This window comes from Lemur catta, chromosome 21, assembly GCF_020740605.2.
Source record: "Lemur catta isolate mLemCat1 chromosome 21, mLemCat1.pri, whole genome shotgun sequence".
Taxonomy (NCBI): Eukaryota; Metazoa; Chordata; class Mammalia; order Primates; family Lemuridae; genus Lemur; species Lemur catta.
In genome coordinates, this window is record NC_059148.1 from 31,670,129 (window position 1) to 31,697,994 (window position 27,866).

The 27,866-nt window shown below is 47.8% G+C and overlaps 1 protein-coding gene across 5 annotated transcripts in view; it reads left to right on the forward strand.

Moving 5' to 3' along the window:
* EP400 (E1A binding protein p400) overlaps nucleotides 1-27,866 on the forward strand; it is a 98,889-nt gene that overhangs the window by 4,381 nt on the left and 66,642 nt on the right. For 2 of the 5 annotated variants that reach the window (XM_045535156.1, XM_045535160.1), the window contains exons 2-11: nucleotides 92-1,467; nucleotides 15,094-15,184; nucleotides 16,451-16,558; nucleotides 17,047-17,429; nucleotides 19,483-19,776; nucleotides 20,593-20,778; nucleotides 22,550-22,690; nucleotides 23,251-23,329; nucleotides 24,210-24,259; nucleotides 24,673-24,730. In XM_045535156.1, coding sequence (XP_045391112.1) covers nucleotides 127-1,467; nucleotides 15,094-15,184; nucleotides 16,451-16,558; nucleotides 17,047-17,429; nucleotides 19,483-19,776; nucleotides 20,593-20,778; nucleotides 22,550-22,690; nucleotides 23,251-23,329; nucleotides 24,210-24,259; nucleotides 24,673-24,730 — 2,731 coding nt within the window. In that variant the 5' untranslated portion in view covers nucleotides 92-126. The remainder of the gene's footprint in view (nucleotides 1-91; nucleotides 1,468-15,093; nucleotides 15,185-16,450; nucleotides 16,559-17,046; nucleotides 17,430-19,482; nucleotides 19,777-20,592; nucleotides 20,779-22,549; nucleotides 22,691-23,250; nucleotides 23,330-24,209; nucleotides 24,260-24,672; nucleotides 24,731-27,866) is intronic. The other 3 variants (XM_045535159.1, XM_045535161.1, XM_045535158.1) reach the window with 2 other exon arrangements.

Here is a 27,866-nt window from a genome sequence, read left to right on the forward strand (position 1 = left end):
TTTTCAGTGCCATTAGATGGTAATCGTGCTAAGTGGTCGTCTAGCGATTATATCTGCCTTTAAGTAACTTGGTTTTAATTTTGGTTTTTAGGAGAATATCCCATTGGATAAAAAAGGGAGGCAACAATGCACCATGGCAGTGGCCCTCAGAATGTCCAGCACCAGCTGCAGAGGCCCAGGACCTTCGCCGGCAGTGAGGGAGAGGAGCAGCCGGCCCACCCAAATCTACCCCCGTCCCCTGCCACACCCTTCGCCCCCTCGGCCAGCCCCTCTGCACCCCAGTCCCCCGGGTACCAGATCCAGCAGCTGATGAGTCGCAGTCCCGTGGCTGGGCAGAACGTGAACATCACCCTGCAGAGCGTGGGCCCCGTCGTCGCAGGAAACCAGCAGATCACACTGGCCCCTCTGCCGCTCCCCAGCCCCACCTCCCCAGGGTTCCAGTTCAGTGCGCAGCCGAGACGGTTTGAGCATGGGTCTCCGTCGTACATTCAAGTCACTTCACCCCTGTCCCAGCAGGTCCAGACGCAGAGCCCCACGCAGCCCAGCCCGGGGCCGGGACAGGCCCTGCCGAGCGTGCGCGCGGGCGCCCCCGGCCCCGGGCTGGGCATCTGCAGCAGCAGTCCCACGGGAGGGTTCGTGGACGCCAGCGTGCTCGTGAGACAGATCAGCTTGAGCCCGTCCAGTGGGGGACACTTCGTGTTTCAGGAGGGCTCGGGACTCACCCAGATTGCCCAGGGAGCCCAGGTGCAGCTCCAGCACGCGGGAACCCCCATGGCGGCGCGAGAGCGGAGACTGTCACAGCCTCACGCACAGCCGGGTGGCACCATCCACCACCTGGGACCCCAGAGCCCTGCGGCCGCTGGTGGGGCCGGGCTGCAGCCCCTGGCGGGCTCGGGCCACATCGCCACGGCCAGCTTGCCCCCCCAGATCAGCAGCATCATCCAGGGGCAGCTGATCCAGCAGCAGCAGGTGCTGCAGGGGCAGCCGCTGGCCAGACCGCTGGGCTTCGACAGGACCCCCGGCGTGCTGCTTCCGGGAGTCGGGGGCACGTCTGGGTTCGGGATGACGTCCCCGCCCCCGCCCACCAGTCCTTCCAGGACCACCATGCCCCCAGGCCTTTCCAGCCTTCCACTGTCGTCCTCGGGGAGTGCCGGAGTGAGGAAGGCCCCCAAGAAGTTGGAGGAGATCCCACCAGCTTCTCAGGAGATGGCGCAGATGAGGAAGCAGTGCCTGGATTACCACTACAGAGAGATGGAGGCTCTGAAGGAGGTCTTCAAGGAATACTTGATCGAACTGTTTTTCCTGCAGCATCTTCAAGGGAATATGATGGATTTCTTAGCTTTCAAGAAGAAACATTATGCCCCGTTACAAGCCTATCTTAGGCAGAATGATTTGGACATCGAAGAGGAGGAGGAGGAGGAGGAGGAGGAAGAGGAGGAAGAAAAGTCTGAGGTCATCAATGATGAGGTAAGAAACAGTAGTTTGATGACTTAGAAGACCTGCATGAAGCAAATTGGAGTCTCTGTAACAGTAAATTAAAAAGTAACTTGTGAACTTGGGGTATTTTTAAGGTTTTGGTGTTATAAGGGTTTGATTCATGAGTAAAACTGAAGACTGTCTTGTGCTTTCTTCCCTCGTGGAGGGGAGGAGCTGCTGAGCACAGCCGTGTGTCGCAGGAGCAGACCGGTGCTGCGATTCGTGCTCGTTCAGCACCCAGGTTTGCCTTGAGAACCGAGGGCTCCTCTCGGCTGCAGCGAGCTCCGCCGGCCTGGCCAGGCTCTCCCGCGTCTGCGCCTGTGGGCGCTGGTGATGCTGCAGCAGGCCGACGTTCGAGCCCTGCCTGGGCCGAAGCCCCACACGTGAGGCTTAGCGCCTTTCGGCCGGTTTCCCCAGTGTCACATTTTACTAGTATAGGTCTCTGCATAAAAATAATACCAACACAGTTTTCAAACAGATTTATTTTTTAAATCACCAGCTTTTTATAATATGCCAGCCATAATTATAAACCGCTAGATATATTTGTATGAAATCTTCATGATTAAAATACAGTTATGGCAAAAAACTATGAGAATGTTTTCAATTTTTAGATGTCTTAGTTTTGAGATTACATTTTAAACTTGCAAATACCTATTGAGTGGTATTTCAGATGGGATCCTTTTTAGACAGTGTACTTTTTGGGTGCCTGGAATGGGTGCATAATCAGTCCCCTGAGGTTTCTCCATACCCAAGATCCTTTTATTTGCACTTCCTAAAAATCAGGGCAGTGATGAGTTGTACTGTGGTGCACTGTATTTTGTGCCTCTGTGTCGTGTAGTGTATACTTTGTCAGTGGAGCTTACTTTGTTTAACAATGTAGCTAAAATGAATCTTTGTCAGCTCTTCTGCAAAGAAATCAGCTTTTGGTGAACAAAAGCTGGTCTCTCTGCTCAAGCAGTCCTCAGTGACAGTTACGAATATATCTGTCTGGCTTGGCCATTTGTGTTTTCTTAGCATCCTTTCCAGGATGGACCGTTTTTGTTTTTCAGAATGTGCATATGATTATTTTGAAGATTTCATTCCTATTGTCCTGAAATAGAAAAATGCTATTCTGTTTGTCACACCAATGTTGTCTGTAAGCTCAGCCCCCTCATCTGTGCTCACAGAGAAGAGTAAGTCCTCGCAACCCCCTGCCGAAACAGACCTTTATCTGACCCTGCACACGGCCGAGGGCTGTCGTGCGCTGCCTGTGAAGTGTGCTTGAAGCCTGTCTGCCATTCCCATTTTAAATACTTGAAGCAGCCGAGTCCAGGGCTATTGCACTTTGACGTAAATTGGAGTTCCCGAGAGATTCGCAGCTGAGTCAGGTCGTGTTAGGACTCTGTCAGCTCAGTGTCCTTTCACAGGATTTGATGCAGCCACATTCCGTTTTTAAACACCAAACAGCAGTCAGCTATCAGCAATAAAATTCTAACAAAATTTTGAGCAGTCTTAAAAATTATGTTGCCTTTTTTTCTCAAAATATTTCCTCTCAGGTAAAGGTTGTGACAGGAAAGGATGGGCAGACTGGGACCCCCGTTGCTATAGCAACCCAGCTTCCGCCAAAGGTTTCTGCTGCTTTTTCATCCCAGCAGCAACCGTTTCAGGTACTTGTCCGTGGTTCTCAAATGTAGTTTCATCCCAAACTTTTCCTTCATCCAGATATTTTAACCTTCGATTTACTACTTGCTCTTCAGCATTTTTTTTTCCAGAGCCCATTCCTTATTTTTAAATAGTAAAAAAGTCTTCCTGCATATAAAATTGCAAAGTTAAATTGCATGAGTAAATGACAACACAGATCTTAGTGCATTTTGTTTTCATGTACTTGCAGTGCGCTGGTAGCTTTTAGCATGCATGTCATCTAATGCTTAAAGTCCTGTTGGATGTGTGCTCGGGGTTCCTCGTGTCTGTGTTGTAAATGTTGGTTCCTTCTTGTGTCTTTTATCTGTATATTGAGAACAGTGCAAAACAGAACAAAAAACGATTTAAGCCAATGATAACTTGGTATTTTCCATAGCTAGAGGAAATACTGAGGTGAAATACACTCCTGAAATCGCTAGGACCATCGGTTTCTAAATGGATAAGTGAATGCAAACCATGTTCTTAATTTTTTTTCAGAATCGCTCAGTGTACATCAGTAATGCCAAGAATTTAAAAGTATAGGTCAAATTCTACTAGCTTTGAAATAAATTGTGCTGGGTTCTGAAAGTTTCATCCTTATGGGTTTTTTTGTTTTTAATTTTGATATAATTTCAAATGTACATAAAAGTTGCAATAATTATGTTAAAAACTCCCCTTATACCCTTCACCCAAATTTACCAACTCAGCTTTGTGCCCCATTTGCATTATTTTCATTCTCTCTGGTGTAAATACATGACATCACATCATACCCCTTTATCCCAGATACATCAACACACAGCAGGTGAGGGTGGTGTCTTACCTACCTGCAGTACAGGGATCAAAATTAGGAAGTTTTACTGTAATATGGTAATATATTCTAATCCACAGTTTATATTCAAATTTTGTCTTTGACCCGATGATGTCCTTTATAGCGTTTCCCCCAGTCCAAGACCCAGTCCATGGTCACCCACTGTGTTTAGTTTCATGCCCCTCTGGTCTTCTTGAATCCGGGCCTATTTCTCAGTCTTTCATGACCTTGACATTTTTGAAGGGTCAGACCAGTTGTTCTGTAGAATTTCCTTCGATAGGGGATTGTCTGATGTTTTCTTGTGCCATGTTGGGATCACGTACTTTTGAGAAGAATAACACAGAAGTGACAATGTGTCCATCTCAGAACATCGTATCAGGAGGCCATGGTGTCATTTTGTCCCATAACTGGTAATGTTAACTTTGACCACTTGCTTAAGCCGGTTTCTACCAGGCTTGTGCAGTGGAAATTTAGTTATTTTTCCTTTTGTAAACAGTGACCAATTTGGGGAAGATACTTTGAGACTATGTAAATATCCTGTATCTTTAAACTTCGACCCCCTAATTCTAGCATCTGTTGATGAATCGTGCCTGAATCAGTTATTACTGTAAAGATTCCAAAACAGATTTTCTAACTCTGTCATCCTTCTGCATTTATTGATTGGTATCTATTGTAATGATCTTAACCTTTTTTGTTCCATTTTTATATTCATTCATGTATGGATTCTTATTTCAATAATATGTCACTATCAGTATTTGCTTATATTTATTTAAACTTATTTGGTTTACTTTCAGTAAAATTCACTCTTTTTTGGCCTATACTTTTATAAGTTTTGACAAATCCATAGGGTTGTGTAGCCACCATCACAGGAAACAGTTCTATCAGCCCCCCAAAATTCCCTCTTGCTGCCTGTCTTTAGTCACACCACCCCACCCCCGTTCTCCGTCCCTGTGACTTTGCCACTTCTGGAATAAGCAAGTGTCATCAAGTGTGTGTTACCTCGGTATGGCTTCTTTGACTTAGCAGAATGCACTGGAGGTTTGTCCACTTTGTTGAATGTACCGATAGTTCCTTTTGTTGCTGAGCGATATCCTGTTGTGTGAATGGACCCCAGTTTGTTTATCCATTCAGCCTTTTAGTGATGTTTGGGTTGTTTTCTGTTTGGGGAACTTACGAATAAAGCTGCTAGGAATGTTCACATGTAGTTTTTTGTGTGAACACAGCCATTCGTTTCAGTTAGGTAAATACCTAGGAGTGAGATTGCTGGGTTGTATTTTAAGTATATGTTCAACTTTGTTATGAAACTGCCAAACTTTCCCAAAGCGCCTGTGCTGCTGGTTTGTGTTCCCAGCAGCAAGGTGTGGCAGTGCCTGTTCTGCTTCCTCTTTAGCACTTGTCATCGTCAGTTTTCTTTTTTAGTCACTCTGATAGGTATGTGGTGGTTTTAGTTTGTATGTCTTTAAAGATTAATGAAGTTGCACATCTTTTCATGTGCTGTTTGCGTATCTTCTTTGGTGAAATACGTGTTCATGTTGCTCCCAGTTTTTCATTGAGTTTTATTATTGTTGCATTTGAAAGTTCTTTGCATGATATAGATGTGTTTTTTGTTAGCTGTATGATTTGCAAATATGTTTTCCCAGTCTTTGACTTGTCTTTTTCTTCTATCAACATTATTTTTTGCAGAGCAAAAGTTTTAAATTTTGGTGAAGTGCAGTTTATCAATTTTTTTCTTTTATGGATTGTGCTTTTGATATCGCATCTAAAACTCTTTGCTCATTCCAAGGTCACAAAGAGTCACAAAGATGTTCCCCTATGTTTTTTTCTGGAAGCTTCATAGTTTTCCATTTAGATCTATGATCCATTTTGAGCACAGTGTTGTATAACACGACAAACATGGGAACATTGATTTGCATGTGCACGTGAATACTCAGTTGTTGAAGCACCGTTTTTGGAAAGACCGTCCTATATATGTTGAATTGACTTTGCAGCTTTGTCAAAACCAGTCGATCCTATTTGTTTGGTTCTATTTCTGGATTCGCTTCTTTTCCACTGAGCTGTGTGTCTGTCTTTCTGCCAGTGCCACACTGTCCCGATTACTAGCGCTTTATGGTATGTTTTCAAGTCAGGTAGTGAGAGTTCTCCAACTTTGCTCTTCTTTGTCAAAATTATTTTGGTCATTCTGATTCCTTTCCCTTTTCGTATAAATTTTAGAATCAGCTTGTTGATGTCTACAAAACATCCTGCTGGAATTTTGATTGGGATTGCATGGAATCTGTCAACCAGTTTGGGGAGAAGTGATATCTTGACAAATATTGAGTCTTCCAGTCCCTGAATGTGGTATATCTCTCCATTTATTTAGGTCTTCTTTGATTTCTTTCTCCAGCATTTTGTAATTTTTGGCATACTAATCATGTATATATCTTATTAGATCTATACCTGAGTATTCCTATTTTCCTATAGTATTATAAATAATACTTAAAATTTTTTTTCCAGTTGTTCATTGCAAGTATATAGACATACAGTTGCAACCTTGCTAAATTCATTTGTTTTAGGAGCTTTTTGTAGATTCCATTGATTTTCTACCAAGAGAATCATGTCTGCAAATAGATAAGGTTTATTTTTTCTTTTGTAATCTATATGCCTTTTATTTCTTTTTCTTGCTTTATGGCACTGGGAGGGGCCTCCAGTGTGATGTTGAGTAAAAGTGGAGAGGACAGACATCCTCACCTCCTTCCTGTCTTGGGGGAAGTGTTTAGTCTCACCAGTGAGTGTCATGTTAGCTGCAGATTTTGCAGCTGTCCTTTCTCAGGTCAAGGAGATTCCCTTTGATTCCTAGTATTTATCGTGAATGAGTATTGAATTTTGTCAAATACTATTTCTGCATCTATTGACATGACAAGTGATTTTTCTTCTTTAATCTGTAAAAATGGTGAAGTACATTACATTGAGATATATTCTGAAAACAGGGACTACAGAGATCTTCAGTGTTGCAGTCTGCTGGGTTTTGACACGTGCGTACACCATGTGACCCGCGTGGTCGGGACGTCCGTCTCCCCCACACCATGGAGTTTCCTGGTGCTTCTTGCCAGGTGTCTGCTGCCCAGCCCCCTCCCCTCACTGTTCTTGTACTTATTCTGATGCTCACGTTATCTGTGATTGACCAATTGGAGCCACTTCAAGCTGGCTCTAGTATACTTTTGACGTGTCCCTGTCACTTCCTTACTTTCTGGCATAAGATGTTTAAGGTTCATCTTCTGTATGCCCTGATCCAACCCTGGAATCACCCTTTTCTTCCAGGAGCCTGGTTTCTTTTAGTGGGGAATAATAATTTGATTCTGTTATTTAGGCACTTGTTGTAATGAGTTTGATACAATTGAAGATAACTCTTAAGTTAGAGATTGTCAGAAAATTTGTTAGGGGGGCATCTTTCCTGTTACTGCTTGGAGTAATGTACTGTAATATGTTAATGCATTTATAGGCCACACTAATAAATACCTGCATAAGAGCAGGGGGACGGTAGAAGGCCAGGAGTGCCTATAAACACGTGAAAAAGAGGCACCGTCTCCACAGTGCAAGTGAAGCCACTCAGACTTACTATGACACGAACCTGATCGCTGGGAATTAAATTGGGTGGAATCTGCTGATGCAGATCCATGAGGGTCTCGTCCACTTTCGATGAGACTGTAGTTTGTTCAGTCACTTACTTGGAAGCGCTTGGCATCATCTGGAAAAGGTGAGCAGTGAGCCTTTGGCCCAGCAGTGCGTGCTAGAGGTATTCGTGCTCCTGTGTTCGTGCACCAGAGCACACGTGTAGTAACGCTCCTAGCAGCACGTTTGTGAGAGCCCCAAACTGGAAAGAGGCAAAGTGTCCCTTGGCAGTGGAGTGGGTCAGTGGCCTGTGTGCATTCACACAGAGGAGGACGGATCAGAGTGGTCGCTGGCCACGTGCACATCTGTGCGGGTGACTCAGCAGCATGATGTGGAGGGCAGAGGTTACAGAGGAACAGATGTAGGCTCCTTTCATGTCACGGTCACTAGTGAGCAAAACCAGAGGTTGGGTAGCGTTAAATCCACAGGTGGTGACACTATAAGGAGATGGCTTTTTTCAGCTCTACTGAGGTTTAGTTGACAAAGCTGTGTGTAAGTAAATTGTACAAAGTGATTTGATATAGTGAAATGATTACTATAGTTAAGTAACATCCAGTGCCTCCCCTTATTTTTGGTGAGAATGGTTAAGGTCTCTCTTAGCAAATTCCAAATGTACACTGCAGTATTATTAACTATGGTTACCATGCTGTGCGTTACATCTCCAGAACTTGTGGCTGAAAGTTGTGCCCTTTGACCAACGTCTCTCCACTCCTTGCTCCCCAGCCCCTGGCAGCCACTGTTCTGGTCTGCTTCTATGAGTTCAACCTTTTTTTTTTTTTTTTTTTTAAGATTCCACATGTGAGTGATATCATGCAGCATTTGTATTTCTCTCACTCACTTTACTGAGCATAATGCCCTCCAGGCTTGTCCGTGCCATTGGCGGGATTTCCTTTTCTTTAATTGACTGAGGAATATTCCATTGCATATATACCATGTGTACGTTTTCTTTATCCGGTCATCAGTGTGGATTCGGTATCTTGGCTGTTGGGATAGTGCTGCAAGAACGTGGGGTGCAGGCACTTCTTCCAGACACTACTTTTAATTTTTTGAGGAACCTCAATGCTGTTTTCTGTAACGGCTGTGTTAATTTACACTCCCCCAGCGGCGCACGAGGGTTCTGCAGGGAGATGCTTAACGCAGTCTGGTAGTGAGTGCCTTAGCGGGCAAGGGGTGAGTGGAGTTTTTAAGGCATGAGTAATATTTTTATGCTTTATTTTTATATTTTATGTGATCAGTACATAGTGGTTGCTTTATTATTATTATTTTAAATTGTATGTATGTATTTTTCCATTTTCCTTCTCAACATTGTATTATGAAAATTTTCAAACAAAAAGTTGAATAAATTTTTCAGGGAATGATATCCTACTATTTCAATTCTGTGATTAATTTTATTATGACTTTGAAGTCACATACGTATCTTTTATAATTTATTTTGTATGTATATTTCATAATAAATTATACGACTGAAAGAGGAAAACCAAGGAGGCTCCATTTTGAGTTACAGATTTTTGAGGCAAATACTGGTGAATGTCTAAGGAAGTAAGAGTTGAAATGAAAAACATATCCTTTCTTTGGGGAAAAAAAAACTCAGTATGAGTTTTATTATTTACAGCCAATTGTAGAATTTTTTAATTGACTAATATTGACTAGTGAAATTCCAGAAATAAATTCAGAATTCTCTGTTTTATATATCTATTAATTTCTAGTTCCAAAAGATTTTCAGGCGGTAGTATTGAGAGCAGAGCTGTTGTACACAAAATACAGACAGACATATGCACATTTATTTATAAAAGAACCATTCTGAATTGAGTTTTTTTCAGTCATTTTCCTGTTAGAGAAAATAATTACCCATAATTCCATCTTCCTAACATGGTGACATTTTATATTATATTACATATATGCCAGTTGAAACAAGTGTGTTTACACTTTTTTGTTTTGTTACTTTGTTTAACAAATATGCTTTTATGTTTCATGCAGTTTTAATAGTCAGTGTAACAGCTGCGAATACGCCAGGAACTGGAGGACTGTGACTCACTTAGCCATTTCTCTGATCCTGGCTGCGTCTTTCCTATTTAGAAATGATTCTTAGGAGCAGCGCTGGTGAGTCAGGGCACATGTGCCTTCACGGAGCTCACCATGCATCCCTTTGCGTTTAGCTAAAATTGCTGCTAGACATAGGCACATGGTCTCAGTCGTGTCATTGTGGTTTTGCCGTCCCTGGTAAGTATTCTAAGAAGAGTAACACATAGTTTCAGGATGAGTTTTGTTATTCGCAAAGAACTGTAGGATTTTTATGATCAACTAATTATGCAAATCAAACTCTAGATATAAATCTAGAGTGCTCAGTATTGCAGGTATTATTAATATTTTCTCTCTGTTTCCAAAAGGTTCTGGGGTAAGGCCGGGCGAGGTGGCTCACGCCTGTAATCCTAGCACTCTGGGAGGCCAAGGTGGGTGGATCGCTTGAGGTCAGGAGTTCAAGACCAGTAAGAGCGAGACCCCGTCTCTACTAAAAATAGAAAGAAATTACCTGGTCAACTAAAAAATATATATAAAAAAAATTAGCCGGGCATGGTGGCACATGCCTGTAGTCCCAGCTACTTGGGAGGCTGAGGCAGTAGGATTGCTTAAGCCCAGGAGTTTGAGGTTGCTGTGAGCTAGGCTGACGCCACGGCACTCACTCTAGCCCGGGCAACAAAACGAGACTCTGTCTCAAAAAATAAAAATAAAAAAAAAAAAAAACAAAAACAAGGTTCTGGGGTGGCATTATTGAGTGCAGCTATTGTACACATAATACTGATATTATTACAGTTATTTATATTTTATAAAACTATCCTGATTTGGAGAGTTTTCTTCAGTGACTATAATGTTAGAGAAAATAAATAATTATTTATGGTTCTGTGATCCTAACCCAGTTATTGGTTTGTTTTTTTTCAAGTCTTTAATGTTTTATTTTCAATTATGGATAGAACAACTAGGCAGAAGATCAACAAGGAAATAGAGACTCGAACAACACTATAAACCAACTAGACCTAATTAATAAACATTTATATCAACTATTGTTTTTTGTAGATTCCATCGATTTTTTGCCTAGAGAATCATGTCTGCAAATAGATAATGTTTATTTTTTCTCTTCTAATCTATATGCCTTTTATTTCTTTTTCTTGCTGTATTGCACTGGGAAGGGCCTCCAGTGTGATGCTGAATAAAAGTGATGTTGAATATGTGTTCATATCTTTCTGTGTACAGTTAAAAGTTTATAGGTATAAAATGGCATCTTGGCTTGTTTAAGTATACATACTTTTTAAAAGACAAAGCACAATTTTTTTTGTACTTTCCTCAGTTACCCTCTTCCAAGGTTAAGTGTGGGAGGACTTCTTTTAGGATCTTGAGTTAAGAGAGACCCTAGGTCTCTGGCCCCTCCACTCAGAGGTGTGTCCTTTCCAGGTATTCAGGGAGGACCTCGACTCCATCCTGTCCTTGCAGTGACTGAGTGCCCAGGCTTACAAAGGGCGTGGTTCCAGCGAGATTAAAGTTAGTTTATTTAATTATTTGTTTATTTTAATTGGGCAGAAATTTGCCTTCTAGTAACCGCTAACTACTGCTGGTCTCAGTTTCTTCCTCCAAAATAGTGTGAACTAAAATAAAATTTTAAGGCTCACCACCCCCCCCCTCCACCAGCAGACTGAATGGACCCCCTCGTGGCCAAAGAAATATCCTAAAACTAAATTGCCTGCCTGGAGGAGGGAGGTCAGAGGTGCCTCATCATGCCCCCTCCCTTCTTGGGGACATCCTTTGTAACCCATTAACAAGCCTAAGGGTATGCAAGACAAACCTGCAGGCCCTCAGTTTACACAACAAAGCTATGTCCGATGGCTTATCTCTGATAAACAGCAACTATGTTAAAACATTCCAAGCCTTTAGACAAAGCTTCTTGTCTTTAACCAGTTACAAGCCAAAGAATCTTTAAACTCACCTATAACTTGCAAGCCCCCCCCCACCTTCAAGATGGCCCACCTTTTCTGGCCAAACCAATGTCTGAGTCCCACATATTGATTTATGACTTTACCTGTAACCCCTGTCTCCCTGAAATGTATAAAACCAAACTGTGACACACCAGCCACTGCGAGTCCACTTGCTCAAGGCCTCTTGGGCGTGGCTCCGGGTCATGAGCCTCAAATTTGGTTCAGAATAAATCTCCTTAAAATTATTTTACAGAGTTTGGCTTTTTTTCCTGTTGACAATAGCATAAGTGTATTCCTCTTGTGGTGGTAAACATTCTACTTTTACTTTTTTCTTTTTTAACATATTTTTAATTTTTTTCATTTTTCTTTTTTTTTTTTTTGAGCACATTTCTCAGAATGTATAGATGGCAAACATTCAGAGTTGTCTTTTCTGTGAACTATATCTCTACTTCCTTCCACTGTTCTTTTTCTTGGTGTAATTTCTAGAATCTTTGTAAATTAGATTAAATCTTCTGTGGACAAGCTCCATTTTGACATTGTTCCTGTTAAAACGGGCACACAGAATTAGATTCCTATCAGAGCATCTCTTTTCGCTGTAGGAATTTTTCTTTTTAAAAGAGTTATAATAATGGATTTTAGTTAAAATCAAGTTTACATTTTAAAAACAGTATCTTTACCAATAAAATATTCATGAAGACAGAATAAGAAAAAACTCAAAGTCACTTTGAAAACCAGAGGTGGGTGTCCACCGCACCCGGAGGGGTCCCCGTGTCTTCCACGGGGCAGGCGCAGTGGCAGGTGTGACGGGCGCCTCCCAAGTCCCCTGGGAGAGGCCGCAGCGCCAGCCACAGTTGGGGGGAGGAGAGGGGAGCATGGGCCTTCCTCCCAGGCCTTTTGATGAAGTCCAGTGCATCAGTTTTTCATATGGATGTCTAGTTTTCCAGCATCCTTTGTTGAAAAGACTTTCCATTTCCCATGGAATCGAATTGCTTTGGAGCCTTTTGAAAATCACGTGGCTGTGTGAGGCTGGGTCTGTTTCGCGGCACTCTGTTCCGTTCTTTCCATCTGACTGCTGGTCCTTATGGCAGCGCCACACGTCCCGCTTTTGGGAGCCGTGGGGTGCATCGAAGTCAGGTCCTTCCCTCGGCTCTTCTGTGTTTTCCAGTTCCCCGTCTCTCTCCACCCCTGCACTGCTTGCTGTTAAGCCTCTCCAATGAGTTCTGTATTTCAAATGTTTTATTTTTCAGCTCTAGAATCTCCATTTGGCTCTCTTTAAAAACAGTTTCTATATTTCTGTCAAGATTTCCTCTTGTCCTTTATTTGTAGAAAAATATATTTTTCCTTATGACCTTGGGCATACTTATTAAAGCCTCTTTGAAATCCTTGTCCGCTAATTCCAGTCTGGGGGTCCTCTTGGGGGTAGTGTCCACTGATTGTCTTTTAGGATGGCTCGTGTTCTCTTGTTTGTATTTTGGAGTAATTTTTGAATTGGATTTTGGACGATTGTGAAAGACACGTAGAAACCCTGGGTTCTGTTGTGTTCTTCTAAAGAGTATTGATTGTTTTGCTTTAACACTTGTTTACTTTATTGAATTGAAACTGCCAACCCTCCTCTGGCAGGTGGCACCTGAGGTCTCAGTTCGGTATCCCGGCCTTTGCTGGGACTGGGTGTGTGCCTGGTGTAGGAGTCAGCAGAGAGGTGGCAGAGACCAGGGAGAGAACGTGGGGTCTCCTGCTCTCTGTCCTTGTTCTTCAAGCCAGGGAGACTGCCTGTCTCTTCTTGGAACTACCACTTCCCTTCCTGTATCATCCGCCTACCTTTTCATATTTTTTCTATTTTATCTGGAGTACATTTGGTCTGCTAGGAAGTACTTGGCCATTACTGCAACCCTTTGTCAATTTCTTTTATTAAAAAATAACTCTTCTTTTGATTATATAAGTAATGCATGTTCATTATAGAACATCTGGAAAATCTAGAGAAGCACACACATGAATCATGTTACCTGTAACCCTGCCCTGAGATGCCACTGTTAACAACACGTTGCCTATTTTCAAACTGTTCCTCTTTCCTTCCTCCCTCTCTTTGTCCATCCCTCTGTCCCCTTCTCTTTTCTTTCCTCCCCCATGTCTGTTAAATGTAAATGGTGTGTCATCATGCTACATACACTGTTTGGTTGCTTATTTTTCCTTTTAATAACTCTTATTAAGCCTTTCCTCATGGGACTAACCCACAGCCTGGTTTGTAATGGCTGTGTATGGCTGCAGGACAGTCTCATCCAACAGTTACTTTGTTTAGGTATCTGTAATTTTTTGCATTCAAAATGGCTGAGTAGAGTAGATGTAGTTGGAATTAATTAAAGAATAATTTAGCAACTAGCGATTGTGATGTACCATGCTCGGCATTTGCTGTAATTGCAAGAATGGTGACCAGACGGAAAAGTGTTAGGGTTAAATCCGTGCTGACCAAGACTGCGCCAGTTTCTGTCTTTGTAAAATAACATGCCAGCAGCTTCTCACGTAAACCTTTTTTAAAAGATTTTATTTTTTTTAGAGCAGTGTTAGGTTCACAGCAGAATTGAGAGGAAGGTGCAGACCTTGCCCCCACAGCCCGCCCGCACACCTGCGTGGCCTCCTCCCTTAGCAGCGTCCCAGCCAGAGCGTGTGTTTGTGACGCTCGAACCCACACGGACACATCGTGATCACCCAGAGACTGTGCTTCACAGTGGAGTTCAGTCCTGGTGGGGTGCGTTCTGTGGCTTTGGACAAATGTAGGATGACATGTACCCACCATGATAGCATCGTGCAGAGCAGTGTCACCACCCTAACGACTGCCTGTGCTCTGCCTGTGCATCCTCCCTCCTCCCACCTTGCCCCCGGCAACCCCTGACCTTTTTACTGTCTCCATAGCTCTGCCTTTTCCAGAATGTCATGGAGTTGGAATCATGTAGCATGTAGCCTCTTCAGATCGGCTGCTTTCACTTCAAGCATTTTAAGTAACATATATATAATTTCACATATCCATGTATCAATAGGGTGCTAATTATAGAAATATCATTTTGAAGATCCAAGTTAGATTGTTATTAATTGGGGTTTTTGTGTCATTTTCCAATAGGAATGCAATTTAACCTTTCTGTTTGTGTGAGGTTATGCTAGGCAGTGTGACTGATTTTGTCTTAGAACTGAGACTGATGTTCCCCAAATTAGCCATGTGTTGTCATTCGACATGCAAAGCCAATTAGTTTCTGAAGGACTATAGATTTGCATTTATTTGAAATTCCATTAAAACCAGAATAATACATGTTTTACATATAAGTCTTTTTTCCCCCTTCAGAGGTAAGTTAGAATTTCACAATATTTATTATACATAAATACTACATAAATACACATTCTATGTGTATATTTGAAGACCTTGGGTAGATAACATTTATTAAAAAGGAATGAGGTCAATGTTTGGGGTAGTTATTATAGTTCTAGTTTATATTCATTCTTGTAATGCCCTTAAATGATCGTAATCGCATATTTTTCATTTTTTTCCAGCAGCAAGCCCTCGCGGGGAGCCTAGTGGCAGGGGTTGGAAGCGCAGTGGAGACGGACCCATTCAAGAGGCAGCAGGCTGTGCCCCCCACAGGTACGTGGGCAGCCTGGGGGACGTGGCCCAGGGGTCCTTCCTCACAGGGCTGTCGTGGGCAGTTGCCGCGTGTTTCTAAAGAGCGAATGCCGAAGAACTACTTTGAAAGTTTATTTTTCTTTTGGTGATTATCAGCTGAACAAAATATTTATGTAAATGTTTATGTGTACAGAAGTTAGAAGTTTTTCAGTGGAACAGGTGTACTCTGTTTTGATTTTCTGTGTATAGGCTCTTTAGTCATCATGATAATTAAATATAAAATCTGCTTTTTAAAGTCATTTTTTAAACTGAATTTTTTCTTCAGATTACAAACTTAATGCCTATTTATGTAAATGATTCAGACAGTTCAGAAGGATGTAACTTAAGTCTACCTCTGGTTTGGTGCTTGCCCACACCCTGTGAATGTTTTGTGCATTCTCACAGACGGTCTTCTGTCTGTGCGTAAAAGCATCCTTCCAAGCCACACGCCCCGTTCCTTGAGGGCTGCGTAGTGTTCCACCGAGCGAGTGCGCCTTCTTCCTCAGTGCCCTCCGTGTCAGTGTCTGTCTGTTACTGCCACCGTTTCCCGTGACAGTCAGAAAAGGATTGAACATCTAGTCTCATGTATTTTTTCTGCATGTTTTTTATTATATCTGAAGGAAAAACTCCTAGAAATGAAATTGCTGGGTCAAAGTGCACGTGCAGTTGGATATTGACGGTGCTAAATTGCCCCCCAAAAGGGCATTTCACTACCATCAGCAATTCCTGCTCTGACATTTTGATCATTTTATTAAGTATGATAAATCTTCCAATATTTGTTGATGTAATGGGTGAAAAGTTTTATCTTTGTTCTGGTGTGGATTTCTTTAGTGTTGAGTAGGGTCGCACAGCGTTGTTCCGTGTGTGCCGCCCGTCTGTGAATCTGCCCTGTGGCCGGCTGTGCACCCTCCCTGCCTGCCTGCGCCCCTCCCCCGCCCAACCCCGTGTTCAGTGTTCAGTGCTCTCTGCGTGTCGAGTACGTCAGCCTCTGCCACACGCGTTGCGGTGCCGTCTCTCAGGTTGCTGCTCATGCTTTGCCTTTTTATGATGGTTTTTCTTATCTTGGCAAATTTTTAATGAAAAGAAATTATATCCATCAGCCTTATCCTTTATGGCTTCTGGATTTTAGTTCATGCATAGAAAGGCCTCCCTGTTCAAAGATTATGGAAACACTTAGACATGTTTTTTCTACTACTTTTGTGATTTTATTTTTACATCAAACTGCACCTTTTTTGAAAATTATTCTAGAGCAGTCTAAGAGACCTCGACTTGAAGTGGGTCCTCAAGGGGCAGCTTTCCAGCACCCGGGGGTGAATGCGGGCGTCCCTCTCCAGCAGTTAATGCCGACAGCACAAGGTAAGACCTAGCGTTAGAACTGGCTCTTTCAGCACGCGAAGGTGGAGTGCATAGAGATCTTAAAAACCAGTGTCAAAACTTGTGTAGTGGAGGTAGTACACTTGAAGTTTCTAAAATTGGGGTATTTCTCTGAGTCCCAGTTAATACTACATGAAAAGCCCCCGGAGACACGTTCCTGTCACTCGAATGGGAGCCACACATCACATTGTCATCGTGCTTTTCAACAGTTTTTACTCCTGCGTTTTTCTTAATTGCTGCTGTCGTAGGGGTACCCTGTGGTTATTTGATACTTGTTTTGCTTGATGCTAACTTGCAAAGGTCAAGTGCCTTTCTTTGCTTTTTGTGTGCTCATGTGTGACATTAGATCTAACATGACGCTGATTTCCCATGTGAGTGTATGATGGGTCTTTGACAGTCACTGGGATGTCATGCGCTTCCTTGCGACTCACTTGGAAATCAGCTCTCTTGGGGTTTTTCTTATTTTGCAGGAGGAATGCCCCCCACCCCTCAGGCCGCGCAGCTCACTGGACAGAAACAGAGTCAGCAGCAGTACGACCCCTCCACGGGGCCTCCCGTGCAGAACGCTGCCAGCCTGCACACCCCGCCGCCGCAGCTGCCTGGGAGGCTGCCCCCGGCCAGCGTCCCCGCCTCGGCCCTTCCCTCCGCGTTGCAGTTGGCTCAGCAGCCGCAGGCGGTGGAAGCTCAGACACAGCTCCACATCCCGGTGAAGACTCAGCAGCCGAACACGCCTGTGCCGGCGCCCCCACCCAGCCAGCCCTCTGCTCCCCCGCAGCCCGCGCAGCTGACCCTCCATGTCCCCACGCCCGGGAAGGCGCAGGTGCAGGCCGCCCAGCTTCCGTCCCTGCCGCAGGTACTCTGGCCAGTGGGTGTTTTGTTAGACGTGGGACAGGAAGGAAAAACGGTCTGCAGAGTTGGCTCGCCATCTGTGTGTTTGACAGGGTGGTGCGCAACATTGTATTTGTACATTTTTTCCTTAGCAGTTTACTCCCCTGCTTTAGAACAATGGTTAATTCAGTAGTTGCAACATAATTGTATTTGGCGGTGTAATAACAGTTATCATTATTAAAATAATGGGAAGCTGCTGTGTTGCTCTTAGCACAGGGAGCCTGCACCTGCTGACCCACACCGTGGAAGGCAAGTGTCAGTCATCCCTCCAGTCTGCCCAGTAGCTCCCAGGCAGGTGGCCCATTTTACCAGTGTGGAGACGAAGGCCCAGAGACTGTGGGCCTGGCCCCAGGCCACATGGCGGTGAGGTGAGGAGAGCCTGGTGCCAGCTCTGTCCGAGTGCAGAACCGTGCTCCTCACCACCCGCCGGACGTCCTCGCTGGGGGCCTTCTGTTGCTTTACCACACGCTCGACAAACGTGTGTGAGTCCTTACTCTCTGGCTTGATACACATTTCTGGGATTTAAAATGGCCCTCCTGCACCCTGATTAATTTTACCCAGGTGTGTTTTTGGAACATACACGGAAAGTGGTTTTGGTTCCTGAAGAGCAGTGAAGTACTGCAGCCTGGGCTGAGCCGCCTGTCAGGCACTGCAGGGGAGGGTGCTCAGAGAATCATCTGTGTCCGTTGTTCCACTCTGTCAGCGTGTGGCAGTCGTTTCAGAAACCCCCCTTGCCTCTCGCCCTCCCTCACTGACAAGGGAGTTCCTCGGTGGGCTTTGAGTTCAAGTTCTGTATGATTATTTGAGATTTAAGGCAAAGTCTGGAGTATATAATGATAAAAGAATAACAGTCGGTATTAGCTGTCACTTACTGGTCACTTGTGAGCTGCGATGTGATGAAGAATTTATTGACATTATTTTATTTTTTCTACCTAGCAAACCTGTGAGGTGAAATCTTTATTATCCCCATTTTATGGATGGAAAAAACTGAGGCGAGAACAGCCAGTAGCTGGAGGGCTGTGATGGGCCCTGGGTTGAGGTTGGAGCCTGCGTGCAGGTCCGTGCGGCAGCTGAGCTCCTCAGGCCGTCGCTTGCTTTAGGTTTTCATGGAAGCGATTCTTTTTTTAGCACTGTCTCTCATTGACTTAAAGCAGCTTAGCGGGTTTTCTTAGGTTAATTTACCTGCCTGTGTTGTTGAAAAGATCAGCCGTGGAAAATGATTTTAGAGGAGCTCTTCACAAAATTTTTAGGAGCGTGTTACTTGTGATTCGGGCGGGGTTGGTAGAGTCCCCTGTCGTGGGCCGGGCAGTGAGTGTGCGGCTGTCGCTCTCGCGGGGTCTGTGGAGGGATGGAGATGCCGCCGCGGAGGGCGATGAGTGGGGGACGCAGCTACGGCCCCGCAAACGCTTGTTTCCAACCCAGCCCTGGGGCAGGGGGAGAAGACGACGGAGTGACTTGGAGGGTGGGAGTTCTCGCTGCGCCTTCTCTCTGCGCCAGGGGATGACACTGTGCCTGCTGCCCACAGTGGGCACTCGGCCCTCCCGTTCCAGCTGCACCGCCCTGCGCCCCGGCCCCTCCCCGTGGGGTGCCCCGTGGGTTCCAGTCGGTCTGGGATCCCGGCTCGTACGAGGGTTTCTGCCCTTACAGCCTGCCTGCCGTGAGAGGCACACGGAATTAGTTTGCGCTTCAGAGAAAAGATGCTGGATGAGCACTGGGTATTTTTCAATTAGGAAAAAGCTTAAACAATTAAAAGTTAAAAAATTTAAAAATAGAGAAAAAGCAAAAAAAAGAAAACACTCATTAAGACAACACATGAAGACTTTATAAAGAGCTCTTGTTTGGTTTTGTGGAGAGAAAACGATGCTGTTTTTGTGTGGACAGTTTGGTGTGTGGCCTTCCTTGTGGCATGTGGGGGTGTGGCCCTGGCTGCACGTGTCCCTGGTGGTGTGAGTGCTCTGGTGTGAGTCCTGTCCTGGAGCCCTGTCCTCACCCTGCCCCGCTTGTCCTCTGCCTGCTAGACGGCGGCGTCCACAAGGCCACCTGCGGACCCTGCCCCGCCCTGCCCGCGGTCTCTGCCCGCCTCTTCTACCTCAGCCCTGGCGCCTGTGAGCGGCTCGGGCCCGGGCCCCTTGCCTGCCCGCTCCTCTCCCGTGAGCAGACCCTCCTCAGCCGCCAGCAAAGCTCTATCTCCAGTCTCCTCCCGGGTGCCAGGGGCGGCGGCATCGGCTCCCCCGAAACCACAGAGCCCTGCGCAGAGTGCCACCTCCTCCCAGGACGGTCCCCAGGACAAGCTGGCGGAGCAGATAGCGCTGGTAAGCAAGCCCAAGAGAGTGGCAGACGTGCTCCCGTTGGTGGCGCACGTTTGTGATTTGTAAGAATGCGATGGTTTACAGCTGAACACCGGAGAGTAAGGACGAGTGGACGTGGTTTGTGGCCAGTAGAGACAACACTAAAACCACGCGGTTTAGCCTCTTGTGGTGGCAGCAGACTGTGGAGAAAGTCCGTTCTCCTGAGATGCGGTCAGCAAGCAGTCTGGGTGGCGCTGCCTTCCTGGCGGGGCGGGGCCCAGGGGCAGCGCAGGCCAGCAGATGTGGCGGTCGGTCGGGCTGGGAGTTCGGGTCGCGAGGCCCCTGCATCGCCAGGCCTGTTCGCTGTCCCAGGGCCACTGCCCGGCACTTAGCATTTAGTTGCTCAGCTTCATCAGGGGACTGAAAAGAACCATCTGTCGGTACAGACGGATGTCGTGGCCAGTGCACCTCCTCGTCCAGCTCTAGCGCAGCGATCCCTGTGCAGCACTCGTTTGTCTGCTCTTCTCCGTGTTGTCTAGAAGCAGATTCCGGGCGTCTCGTGCTCCCCTTTCACAGACTGGCATAAACCTCATCTTTACGTTTCAGTGCTAGAGGTGGGGCGGGATTGTCGCTCCGGCTTGAGGCTTCTGGGAGAGCCGCACGCTCTTTCCTGTGTGCTCTCCGAGCACCGTCTGTTACGGAACGTGACCTCCGCGAGCACGCTCCCCTCAGCGTCCAGCCGGGCGCTGCTCACAGCAGCGTCTCCCGCGTTTGGGGTCTGACTTGTGGGCGCACTCAGTCGGCACAGGCTGACCCTGCGCCCCTGCACGCTGCTCGCAGGAGAACCAGGTCCACCAGCGCATAGCGGAGCTGAGGAAGGAAGGCCTGTGGTCGGCGCGGCGGCTGCCGAAGCTGCAGGAGGCCCCGCGGCCACGGTCACACTGGGACTACCTGCTGGAGGAGGCGCAGTGGATGGCCACGGACTTCGCCCAGGAGCGCAGGTGGAAGGTGGCCGCCGCCAAGAAGGTGGGTTTGCAGTGCAGGCAGCCACTGTTCCGCATCGCTGCCGGTGGGTGGAGTTGGAGTGCTGCGGGTGGGTGGGCCTGCAGAGCAGCCGTCTGAAGGCTTTTGACTCCTGGTGTTGGGGAGCAACGTGTCCCTGCTGCCTGGAGAGTGAGGGTGCCGGGTAACCGACTTCTGAGACGGGAGCAAGCACGTTCCCCCTGCAGCTCTGGTGAGGGGTTCGGGTTCCTTTTCCTGCCAGGCAGGTAGGATCAGGGTGCCTCTGCCCAAGGCCCAGGGTGGGCCCAGGGCTAGCCAGGGCTGAGGAGGCTGAGAGTGAGAAGGCAGCAGGGGCTGTTCCCGGACTTCCTGCCGCCTGCCGCCCGCCTGCTCTTCCCTGTGGGGCTCCGGTCTGCTCTTTCCAGTTCTGCTCGAGCGTTTGCTCCTTTCTGTTCCTACACAGGCACAGTCCTGGGGGGGACTCTGAGGTCCCACTGCTAACACGAGCAAGGGAGAACACGTGACAGGTTCTAGGACGCTCAGGCCTCAGAGTGGGAGCAGCTGTCCTTTCCGTGTGGGAGTAGCCACGAGCCCTGCTGTTCCCGCTTTGTCACCACGTCACTGCCTCTGTGTCGAGGGCCCTAGGCTCACTCTTCATGCTTCCTGGATGCTGAAGATTGGGGGTTGACCCTTTGTCCCCTGCCCTGTCTGCTTCGCTCCCCTGAATTCTCCCCTCATTGTCCCCACTGAGGTGGCAAAGAACAGCCGACTCCACGCAGGGGAGCAGTGGGCTCAGAGTGCAGGGTCTGGAGTCATTCACAGGCATTTCAGAAAAAGCTCAGGTTCCTTAAGCTTTTCCGTTTCCTCACAGGAGATGGCCTGACCATGTGGACACTGAGCTGGGCAGGGTGGGGGGCCGGGCGTGTGGGCAGTGTGCTGGGCACGGCTGGGCTGGTTGCTGGGGGTGGGGTGGGGTCCGGGGGGGGGGCTGGGGCTGGGGAGCAGCTGGGCACCCGCGGGACGCAGGCTGGGCCTGCTCTGGACGCTGAGTGCCCGCCTGCAGCAAGACCTGCCCTTCCCTGTGCCTGCCCTTCTTGCCGGGCTCAGGGGGCGCACGCGGTGGCCCCCCAGGGGAGGGCCTGTGTTGAGGATGGTGAAGCCCGTCGGGGGCGTGTGTGGGTACCACATGCAGTGCCCCCAAAGTCGAGCGCATTTCTGCTGCTAGAACCGTGCTGGGCAGCAGAGGTTACATGCTCAGGGCTCTGCCCACATTCTCGTTTTTAACTTAGTTCTCACTGTGTCTTTGAGGTTCTGCTCCTGGGTGTGTAAAGAGTATAAACTTCTGGAAAGCAGTTTTGCAATTTAAAGCAAAAGTCTTAAAAATGTGAATTATCCTAATCCAATGATTTTTATACCTAGGAATTAACTAAATTTTGCAGCATTCATGAAATGAAATACTGTTTAGTCCACTAAGGCTGGTGGTGATGAATGTTTATTGAATGGAAAGATGTTAATCATATATTAAATGGGAAAGGAAGATTGTAGCATAGTATGCTATTTCAATTTTTGAGAATAATATATGTATTAGTAACAACACTTTCTAGAAAAATCAAGCAGAATGTTGATGGTGATTTTTGCTTACTTTGTTTCTCTTAGAGCACTCAGAGGATATGAGGGTGTATCTGACAGCGACTTATATGTAATTTTAGGCTGAGAAGATTTTAAAAACACTTTATACTTTTTTCTTAGCATGACATAGAGTACAACATAAAATTCTTGCCCTGTTACTTACTAGCTGGTTAGGACGGTGGCACGCCATCATGAAGAAAAGAAGCTTCGAGAGGAGAGAGGAAAGAAAGAAGAACAGAACAGATTAAGACGCATAGCTGCCTCAACTGCCCGAGAGATAGAATATTTTTGGTCAAATATTGAACAGGTAAATTCTGCAGTTTTAATGGGGTCACGAGAATCCGAGGGTCTCCCAGCTGGGGAGGTTCGAGGCAGGTGGCACCGGCACTGTCGTTTAGGAGGGTCGTGGACGTGAGGTCTCAGGCCCCATCTGTACCTTCCGGGCTGTTAGACCATCATAAGGTTCAGGATACGCCCATTCTTACCTTGCGCATGGAAATACACGGTCACCTGTTACCCACGTGCTCCGTTGGAGACGTGTGAGAGCCGTGGTCGGGGCCTCCAGGTCCTTCCTCGTATTCGTGTGAGTCGCTGGAGGCGGCTTCTCTCCAGAATGCCTGCTCGCTCACTCACTCGCGTTTTGTAAAACTTTAATTCTTAACTCACCACCTAATAGAATTTGGGCAGGATGTAGTTAGACACAAGACAAATGCAAAAGCACCAAACTGAAAATTTCTTTTTGAAGTAATTTGAAATGAGACAGGACAACTGTGCTTTCAGACTATGATTTTTAATGTTTTTCTATGCAGTGCTTCTATAATTTACATCCTTAATGACATGCTCATTTATTTAACTCTTTGTATTTAGGTTGTGGAGATAAAACTACAAGTAGAATTAGAAGAGAAAAGAAAAAAGGCCTTAAATTTACAGAAAGTTTCCAGGAGAGGTATGATACTTTTAAAAAAGCCTTAACGTTTTCTGAATTGTGTTGGTTCAGCGTCTCTGCTCACCAGGCGGCTTCCCGGCATCACAGCTCACCGTGGAGCCTGCCCTGGGGGTCGTCTGTGCACAGCGGGTCTGCCTTTCTCTTCGTGCAGCCCCTTCTAGTTTATGTCCCAGTTGTTTTGAGATGTGCCAGGATGAGTCAGAACCCCCCGAGTTGATCACCTCTGGGATGCTCAGACTTGAGGTTCTGAGCCTGTGCCCTGAACTCAGTCCCTGGACAGTGAGTGAACTCACTGAGACCTCTGCCAGGCTGAGGACCCCCTGGGCATCTTCCTTTGCAGGGCGTCCGAATGTTTCTTCCCTCAGCTATTTCTGCGGTAGCTGTCCCCACGAAATGGGCACCGTGGTATGTGCCAGGCACCGATGGAGGCAGCATTCGCTATCTCATTGGATTCTCAGGATGTCCCTGGGAGGGGTGGGCGTAATGCTGTTATTGATGAGGAAACTTGAGGGTGAGGTGGCCAGTGCTGAAAGTCACAGAATATAAGATAATAAAAACCGCTGCCCCCTGGGCACAGTGGTGTGTGTCTGTAGTCTCAGCTACTCTGGAGGCTGAGACGGGAGGATTGCTTGAGCCCAGGAGTTCGAGTCCAGCCTGGGCAACATAGCAAGACCCTGTCTCTGAAAAACAAAACAAAACCCCCCAAACCACTGCCTTGGGTCACTAGAGGGAGGAGACAGATCTTGTGTTTCCTGTCTTTCCTGGCACGTAGGTGGTGGCAGCAGGACGTGACTTAGGTGAGCAGAGATGCCCTGCTGATGGTGAAGAATGTCACCTCCACAGCTTTGGTGAAAACTAATCATGTACTTTTTGTCTTTAGGAAAAGAGTTGAGACCTAAAGGATTTGATGCATTACCAGAAAATTTTCTGGTAAGTTCAGGATTATTATTGCATTCTGTAAGAAAGAATGGGAGCAATGAAAATAAAATACAATGCTCTAGTAAAATAGAGCTACTTGTGTTCATCTGCAGAAATGCATAGGTTATGGATAGTATTCCCTTTCGTTATAAAATCAGTCTACTTTGAAAGTAAACTGGTACTTTATAGCTTTTGTCTCACATGGGTGTTAATTCCGTGATTTGGGAAGACACAGCTGCTGAACGCAGCGATTGCAGACTCACGTCCTCACCCCGCCAGTACCCTGGGTGGCGGCTGGGGAGGGCCGGTGAGCTTGCCATGGGGCTCTGGCTGTCCCGTGGCCAAACGTCCTGAACAGGCGTTCCTGGCTTGGTTTCCCTTCCTGTGTGTTTAGATCTCACGTTTGTGATTTTTCTGTGTTTCAGGATTCAGGAATGTCTGGAAGAAAAAGAAAAGCTAGCACATCGTTAACTGACGACGAAGGTCTGTGCCCCTCCCCCCCGTGCTGTCTTTACTGTCTGCAGGGCTCTCGCTGCCATCGCGCGCAGAACACTCACTCGGTGCTGCCGGAACCTCCCAGCTGCGGTGACTTTGGCTTTAGTCTTATCGTTTTAAACCAGTTGGACCACACTTCTGTCAGTACAGAGTATTTTTTAGTGTCTCTAGAGGACTTGGGATGTTTTCTGGAGCAACATGGTGGTATCTGCCTTTGTGAGGTTCGGGAATCAGGCGCGTCTTCGCAAGCGTTTTGGGGCCACACTCGGTGGTGTCAGTCGAGTGTTCCTGCCCTGAGGGCGGCCCTGGTGGTCGGGTGGTGGCCCGTGGTCGCCAGGCCCAGCTCATCAGGACAAGCTCACATGAATTTTAGGTGTTGGTGCCTTACTCGGATGAGAACAGACGCATGACTGCTGGGTGTGTGTGAGCTGGGGACAGCCGGTGGCCGTCAGCTGATGACAACCTCTTTCCAGACCCGGTGGACTGTGGGGCAGCAGCCTCAGGGCTGGGTCCTGGGCTCAGGGACAGGGAAGGAGCAGGAGCAGCGTGTTGGAGGACACCTGTCTGATACGGTGGTGGTGCCGGTCAGGTGCCGGGGAGGCCTGCACTCCCCTGGCAGCTCTTTGGCCAGCATCATGGTGGGGTTATTGGCTTGATTTGGCAAAGTGTGGTAACTTGTCCAGATTCTGAAGGGTCGATGTTTCAGTGTATATTGATTCTTATTTGAAAGTCAGGGGGAGTTTGGCCAGATTCTTGGCATGAAACTCTGTCAGGATTAAGTTCTGCTGTCCACGACAGGAAAAATAAAATATCAGCAACAGTGGCTCAGATGAGCTAGAACCCTGGGGGAACACAGCCCGGCTCTGGTTTGCCATCCTGGCTATGTTCCCAGGGGTCTCTGCTTCTCCTGTCTGTTAGCTCCTCTGTCCCGGTGCCCAGGCTCCTTGTTCAGCTACTGTCCCAGGCGGGTGGCTCCTAGCGCTCCAGCTACTGTCCTGGGCAGTGGCTCCTGCAGCTCCAGCTACTGTCCCAGGCGGGTGGCTCCTAGCGCTCCAGCTACTGTCCCAGGCGGGTGGCTCCTGCAGCTCCAGCTACTGTCCTGGGCAGTGGCTCCTGCAGCTCCAGCTACTGTCCCAGGCGGGTGGCTCCTGCAGCTCCAGCTACTGTCCCAGGCGGGTGGCTCCTAGCGCTCCAGCTACTGTCCCAGGCGGGTGGCTCCTGCAGCTCCAGCTACTGTCCCAGGCGGGTGGCTCCTGCAGCTCCAGCTACTGTCCCAGGCGGGTGGCTCCTGCAGCTCCAGCTACTGTCCCAGGCGGGTGGCTCCTGCAGCTCCAGCTACTGTCCCAGGCGGGTGGCTCCTGCAGCTCCAGCTACTGTCCTGGGCAGTGGCTCCTGCAGCTCCAGCTACTGTCCTGGGCAGTGGCTCCTGCAGCTCCAGCTACTGTCCTGGGCAGTGGCTCCTGCAGCTCCAGCTTCTCTCCTGGGCAGTGGCTCCTGCAGCTCCAGCTACTCTCTGAGGCAAGAGCAAGTCGGGACCAGCCGGTGTGCTGAAGCCCCTCCTGGGAGGACCAGCAGTGCCTCTGCCTGCTGCCCCTGGCCGGCTGCTGCCCTGGGGAGCCTCGGGCGTGTGACTCAGTGCAAGTAGCAGTGGGCTTGGGGGAAAGTAGAGAGAAGATACTTTGGGGCAGCTGGCAGTCTTGGCTGCACACATGATTTGAAATGATTTTCTTTGTAGGTATTTAAGTGGCCAGGGAGCACCCAAGGGGGATGAGTTAGTTTGGGGAAGTTGGAGGCTTAGTAGTAACTGCCCTGCATAGTGTGCTTGGGGTGGTGTTGTTGGTCTAACTTGTTTTGAGGGAGATTCCATTCTTGTCTTTGCTGACACTGTTAGATTCATATTCTCTTTATCTCTGGGTCTTATAAATAACAGCACAGTTTATAACTTTAAGGTGTGAAGCTGAGCAGTCCTGTCCCCTTCTCTGTCTCCCCCCAAACACGTATCACTATGCAAACGGCTGGCAGTGACAGGGGCAGCTGACGCACCAAACACAGCACAGCTTAGATTGACGCCTGCAGTGAAGGACAGAGGGGCGTCTCCCCACACGGGGTGCCCGTGTGCCCTGAGGGCCGGGGCCAGAATTCCCAGTAACTTCCGCCTGCGCTTGTGGAGGAAGTTAATGCTGAGCTTTTAGGCGACAGGAGAAACACAGTGGACACAATAGGTTTGTCTGTTTCTTGTCATCTGGAAACTACTCAGATCATCTTTTCACGAGGAACACGTTCTCCCTGCCCTGGACTGCAGGAGCTGCGGCTGGGCCTGTGCAGATGCGCCTCTCCGCTTCCGCGTTGCCTGCGCGCTCAGGGGCGGGCCTGCCCGCAGCCGCGTTGCCTGCGCGCTCAGGGGCGGGCCTGCCCGCAGCCGCGTTGCCTGCGCGTTCAGGGGCGGGCCTGCCTGCAGTCACTCGTGGCGCGACGAGGGGACGTGCTGAGAAACGCAGTTGGGCGACTGTCCCACACAGACCTGGATGGTGCAGCCTGCTGTGTACCTGGGCTGGGGGGCACGGCCTCCTGCTGCCAGGCTGCAGACCTGTGCAGTGTGCTTCGTGCTGGGGACCACAGGCCGCTGTAGCAGTGGTGAGCGTGTGTCTGATCACGGAAAGGCGCAGTGAAAATGCAGCGTTGTGATCTTACGGCACCACTGTTGTACGTAGCGTCCGTTTGCCCTAAATGATGTTATGCGGCCCGTGACTATTGAAACAGACTTGGCTTATTTGACTGACTTTCATTTAAGGTTTAAGGATGTCTTAGTGTAACTCAGAAAACACATTAACCACCCTGCCTCCTCTTGACTGTTCCTTTCCAGAGCTCTCACGTCTGGAAGCCATGGGGGCAGAGGGGCGAAGGCCTTTCCAGGGCAAGGGAGGCCTGGTCCCACCCTCACTGCCAGGGCGCGGAGACAGGAGTGGAAGCCTTGGGGGCTCCAGGGACTGGTGTGGTGGGGTCGGGTGTCTTGGCCCACCCCGTGGGCAGTGGGGGTCTCGCAGTGAAGGAACAAGGAGTTCGGCTGGACGGTGGCAGCGGTGTGTTGTCAGGGAAGGGAAGCAGGGACTGGGCGAGTGTTGGT